This window comes from Micropterus dolomieu, linkage group LG08 (genome assembly GCF_021292245.1).
Source record: "Micropterus dolomieu isolate WLL.071019.BEF.003 ecotype Adirondacks linkage group LG08, ASM2129224v1, whole genome shotgun sequence".
Taxonomy (NCBI): Eukaryota; Metazoa; Chordata; class Actinopteri; order Centrarchiformes; family Centrarchidae; genus Micropterus; species Micropterus dolomieu.
In genome coordinates this window covers 19,228,506-19,234,238 of record NC_060157.1, presented here as the reverse complement: position 1 = coordinate 19,234,238, position 5,733 = coordinate 19,228,506, and the positions used below count along the sequence as shown (strand labels likewise).

Sequence of the window (5,733 nt, the reverse complement as noted above, 5' to 3'; positions counted from 1 at the left end):
GGCAGCCACATGGGCCTGAACGCTCAGCACACATGAGCTTGATGGGAGGGGGGGACATATAACATGAGGCGGGACAGGAATGGAGATTAATCATCATTGCTGAGTGCAGGACAGGAGTTCAGGGAAATCAGAAGGGGGTTGGTAGGTTATATAATACAGGCAGGATTAGGAAACTGAGTCTGATTTTTGTTTTTTTATAGACAAATCAGTATTCAGATGCTAATGCTATGAATCTGCACACCCCGAAACACTAGGTGGCGATACGCACCTTTAATGTTGGTTTGCTCTCCGCAAGTCAACACGGAGAAGAAGAGCGTCAAATTGAAAACACAAACGGCGGGGACCTTAATCTGCTATTAGCACCGCAACTGTGAAAATGTAGCACTGACATGTGCTTCCGATGTCGACGGTGGGACAGGAGATTTTCAAAACGCAACATATTGGCGTCTCGCAGCACCGGGTTAGGGATGATGCTAACCTACAGCTAGCCACACCGTTGTTAGCAAAGTCACAAGTTCGGACAACGTTAGCTAAAGTTAGCCTACCACTGGAGTTTTTACCACAGCACTGTGATTAAGGTAGTACTTTAATATGTGCCATGCAAGTTAAATTACACAACCTTACCCTTTCAACTCATTTCCACAGCTGTTACTTGGAAGGGTTTGTTTGTGAGTCGCCAAGTGGCAGAAGTAATTAACGTTAGTTAAATAGACAGCGGTTATCCTCAGTCTGTTGATACCTGTGACAGTTACCAGTCCACCTGGAGGGAAACTGTGGACAATGTCAGTCAACGGGAAAGTCATCTCCCACACACCGCTGGCCGTAGACTTCTGGCATGTGCGCAAGTGTCCCGGCGCACGCCTGTTTTTCCTGTCCCATATGCACAGCGACCACACGGTGGGTTTGACCTCCACCTGGAGCGACCGGCCCATCTACTGCTCACCAGTCACTGCCACCCTGCTCAGACTCAAACTGCAGGTGAGGGAGTCGCACGAAACACACATGCGTGAATGTACTTGTGCACCAAGACTCAAATTTAGAATACCACCCAGGTAAGATGCCCCGGATCCTGGGATGAACACCATTCTTATAAAATATCTTCCCTCATTTGGTGTTTTGATGATTTGGTCAACATCACTTTCAAATTCATCAAACCATTCAGTCAGTGACCCCCTCATGCTCATGTGGAAATGCCTGCACTCATTGCTCCACTGATTTACTCAAGGTTTGTTTTTCTTTGACTGGAGCATCTCCTGCGATTTGGATTGAGCAGATATAGATTGTTTTTCAGAGGAAAATTGGGATCATTAAGGTTGAAAAACAATATTGCTGAATTAACCTCTTTTTGTAATGCTATAATTTCTGCTCAGGTGAAAGAACAGTGGATCCATCCTTTAGAGCTGGGTGATCCATACCTGCTGCCACTGGATGACATCGGCAAAGAGAGGATGACCGTCACACTGATAGACGCCAACCACTGTCCAGGGGCTGTCATGTTTCTCTTCGAGGGCTACTTTGGCTCTATACTGTACACTGGTCAGTGTCTGAATGCACGGACGAAACCCCTTATCTGCTGCTTCTAGGATGTAGGAATTTGCTTCTGTTGCTTCTCCTCTTATTCTTTTCCTTTTGCTTTCCAACATCACAGTTAGTATATGATGTAAAAAAAAAAAAAATACATGCATGGTACTGTATTGATTATAGAATCAGGGGCATTAACAGTCAGCACTGACACATTGTTAATTTCAGGTGACTTCCGATATACTCCCTCCATGTTGCGTGAGCCGTGCTTGAGGACCAACACCACTATAGATGTCCTGTACCTGGACAACACCAGCTGTGACCCCAACCGCACCCTCCCCTCCAGGCAGCGAGCCACTCAACAAATCAAAGAGATCATCCGCAGTCACCCCAACCACAACGTTGTCATAGGTAATATTATATTCTGTACAGACAATAGGCACAGCATCTTGTCCATATGAACAAGTTTTTTAGAAATTTCTCTTACTAATTTTAGCTTCCGTGATATAATTTATCATTATTTCCACTCTCTAAAATACAATGAAAGAAAACCACAAAACACTTGACAATTTGATTTGGACATTTAAGTAGTATTAAATGTATTTTGTGTTAAGATTATTATTAATATTTAGTTTAAAGTTTAATTCCTTGTGCATTCCCTGCATAAAGCTGTACTCTCTTCACTTCCCACTGTGATCTTGCTGTTGCTCCCTGCACTCAGCAGTCAGCCAACAGCACACAGACACTTATGCTCTCTTGTGCTGCTTTGCAGGCCTGTATGCTCTGGGCAAAGAGTCCCTGCTGGTGGAGCTGGCGATGGAGTTTAAAACCTGGATTGAGGTGAGCTTTGAGAGGATGGAGACCCTCAAAGCCCTGGAGCTGCCTAACGTCTTCACCACTGACCCCGGAGCCGGTCGTATCCGAGTTGTGGAGCAGTCGAAGATCTGCTGTGCCACTTTACGCCTGTGGAACGAAGAACAACCCACTTTGGCCATCTTGCCCACGAGCAGGCCCCTGATCTCCTTTCACCCCCACCTCCATGTGGTGCCCTACTCGGACCACTCCTCTTACCAAGAGCTGGAGGATTTTGTCTCTGCACTAAAACCTACCTCCCTTGTGCCCATTGTAGGTAACTTTGTACCTGGTAGACTCTCTGCCTTACTGCCCAGGAAGAAGCGCCATGAAATCCTCGTACCTGAGTCAGTCCAACACTACATGTTGAGGCCGACTGAGAGCCAACTTGGCGCAATAGCACACGCCAGCCTTCGCCGCAGACATTTCCAACCTCTTGCTCCCAAAGGGGTGGTGTTTGAGTCGCCTGGTAGTGGATCCAGGAAGTCATGCGAAGAAGCCTGGGAGGCAGAGTGCCTGGAGCAGGATGCTTCTGAGGAAGAGGTAGACAACGAAAGCAGTGAAAAGGACTCTGACTGCATCCTTATTGACCTGAGCGAGGAACTCACCCCTAACAAAAACAGAAGAGGGGCTAGAGACGTCAACATCGCCAAGACAGTGTATGAAGACATGACAATGGCGGAGTCAGTGCCGCTCGGTCAAGTGGAGATCGTGGCAAACACGAAGGCCTGCTTGTCACCTGTCAGGACCCCAAGAAGGCTTTTTGAAACTAATGCCAAAATAATCAACAAGACAGCATCCAGTGAAAATTACAGTTGTCAGCACTGCAGACATGGAAATGCTCAGAGCATCCACAAGCTGTCAGACGGTGACGGCATGGGCCAGCACAGTGGACTTGGAATGGATCAGGATGCTGACATGTCAGATGACAATAACACGAGTCAGCACGGTGATCAGAACGACGGCGTGACATTATTGCAAGGGGGCCTCGACAGTGATTCTTGCTCTTCATCCCCGGAGCTGAGGCAGGAGTATATAGAGGAGCTTGAAAACAGTATTTTAAAGGCTCTTCCCTTCACAGAGGAGGACTTTAAGACATGGGATCTCGTGCCGCTGTAAACAGTTTCTGCTCTGTCTGTTACATGATGCAGAGGATGACCACGACATCTCTGATGGATAAAGTTTTTGCCTTTTCTTTAGTTATGTGTGAGAGAGAATGTATTAAGATAAGCACCTTACAGAAAACTTATTTTGTTCCTAGTACCTTCTTTATTTATATATTTTTCTTTGTGGTGCCTTTTGTGTAGAAAACCTGGTTTGTGATCTTAAGGTCACTTTGTCCTAACCTTTCATCACGGTAGCCTTGGCCTCCTCGATGTGTAAACCAGGACAGCTTTCTATGGTTTAAAAAAAAAAAAAAAAAAAATCTCATCAACAAAAAGATATTTCTCTTGTAATTTTCACAAGATCGTCAAGAAGTTTTATTTTGCATTAAAAACGCACAGTCTTGAGACACCTTTTTTTTTTTTTTTTTTTTTCGTTCTTATTCTTTGAACAGTTGAAAAGGGGAGTATGGGGATTTTGGAGTGCATTGAAATATCGTTCGCTGGAGAAGTTTACCAGTGAGACAAAGAACAAAATTTGATAAAAGTTCAGTTTTAGCCTAAAAGCTAAATGTTTTCATACAACAGATGAGCCTTTTCCATTTAAACTTAAATTTTTTGTGTGAGTAGTGGCCTTATTTATTTTGTTAAAATTAAATTAGAAATTTTCCAAAATAGCTTTCCCTTTTTACCAGGGGGTGTGTTTTTATCTTAAAATCCCATGCATGTGTATAGCACTACAACTTTAATGTGTTTCATAGTTTTCTTTTGTTCTCAATGACCAACCTTGCCAACTCCAAAAAGTAGCTGCTATTATATAATTTTGTCATTTATATTTTTTGTTTTGATTTTGAATTTAACAGCTCACTCAATGTTGATCCTATATCATACTTGTTACACTACAGTACTCTGTACTATACTGTAGTCTGATGTAAACACTTTTTTTGTTCTGGAAAAATAATGCTGTTGTTCAAATAACTAAAAGAAAGATTGATTTCTTGTGAAGTAAAAAGGAAATCCAAACCAATGCATGTAACTATAAAATTTATGTGAAATACATGCTCCTTATTGTTTCCTTTATAAATAACCCTTTTATTTGCTATGCTGCGGTGTCACTTTTTTAAATTCACTTTTTAAGCCTGATAGCTAAACAGCACCATATACTATAGCACATACAGCGTGTAGGCTAAGGATTCACAGCTGTTTCTGTTGCAATGCTGTTATTCTCCCCTAAGATGGCAGTAGTTTGTCAAACATGTCAGCAGATACTTTTACTTTGTCTTGCTTCCAATTTAGTTTGGGTGTTAGGATTCTGCAGCATGTCTAATTCCTGTAAAACAAAAAAAAAAGAAACCCCAGCATGCTGAGCTGTAATGACTCAGCTCTCAACAAAATCCCATCATCCGTCCACAGTTTTAGTGTTATCATTACATTGTAAATTAAAATAATACAATGTTATATGAGAGAAATGAGCACATGCAGAACCAGGCTATTTCAGTCTGGTAATGACCAGTCACCTGCGATTTCCTTAATACAAAAGTCAAGATCAGTGCCCTCTTTCTACATTTGTACAAAAACAATATATCAGTACAGTGTGGAAGTATGCCTGCTGCACTACCAGACTACAGAGCAGGAACCAGCTGTCACTCATTTCAGCCCCGATAGAAAGGTAGTTTGGGGGTCTGCATGCTTTCTGGTGTCCTGAGTAACAACGGCAAAGAACCTCATCCACTATCAGCTAATGAAACATGGCCGTTAACTTGCTCTCTAAGGAAGAAGGACAAGAAAACTGAACAACAAACGTTACTCAATTGAAATACAGTATATTCTCAAAGCTTTAATAACCTTGCTAAGGGCCAACTAGGGCTCACTCATTTGCTGTTAAACATCTTTTCCTCATCCCCTCCCCAAAACAGCATTCACCGTGAGCAGTGCAATACATAAAGAAACCGTACAATTGATCCAGTTGGCCATGATCCTAACACGTGTCATCAGCCTGCGCTTTAAAAAAGCGTCCTATAAAAAAATTATCTCAGCATGTGTGAAGTTCAGAAACCTCAAAAGTGTCATGCTGAGACATCATAAAGTCACCATCAGTAGGTTGTCAGATTGACATGAGCTGCCAACAGGAGTCTCCTGTGCTCATAAAGGATGAATGACTGGCTGCTGCGTGGGGTTTCCCTGTATGTGGTGAGGAGGGATTAACAATCAGTCACGGGCTCAGAGGCAGCTGTGTGCAGAGGAGCACTGATGATGA

General features: G+C 43.0%; 1 protein-coding gene across 2 annotated transcripts; it reads left to right on the top strand.

Moving 5' to 3' along the window:
* The first annotated feature begins 255 nt into the window (after positions 1-255).
* On the top strand, positions 256-4,578 carry dclre1b (DNA cross-link repair 1B). Of its 2 annotated transcripts, XM_046057035.1 has the most exons (5): positions 256-578; positions 749-978; positions 1,371-1,536; positions 1,750-1,932; positions 2,294-4,578. In XM_046057035.1, exons 2-5 carry the CDS (start codon positions 781-783, stop codon positions 3,490-3,492), a joined length of 1,746 nt encoding a protein of 581 aa, XP_045912991.1. In that variant the 5' UTR covers positions 256-578; positions 749-780; the 3' UTR covers positions 3,493-4,578. The 2 variants fall into 2 exon arrangements, with proteins under 2 accessions (XP_045912991.1, XP_045912990.1); XM_046057034.1 differs by having other exon boundaries at positions 257-978.
* The last annotated feature ends 1,155 nt before the right edge of the window (positions 4,579-5,733 follow it).

Coding starts and splice junctions, on each gene's coding strand:
- dclre1b (XM_046057035.1), top strand. CDS start 781: ATGTCAGTCAACGGGAAAGTCATCTCCCACACACCGCTGGCCGTAGAC. Junction 979..1,370: donor TGCTCAGACTCAAACTGCAG/GTGAGGGAGTCG, acceptor ATTTCTGCTCAG/GTGAAAGAACAGTGGATCCA. Junction 1,933..2,293: donor CAACCACAACGTTGTCATAG/GTAATATTATAT, acceptor GCTGCTTTGCAG/GCCTGTATGCTCTGGGCAAA.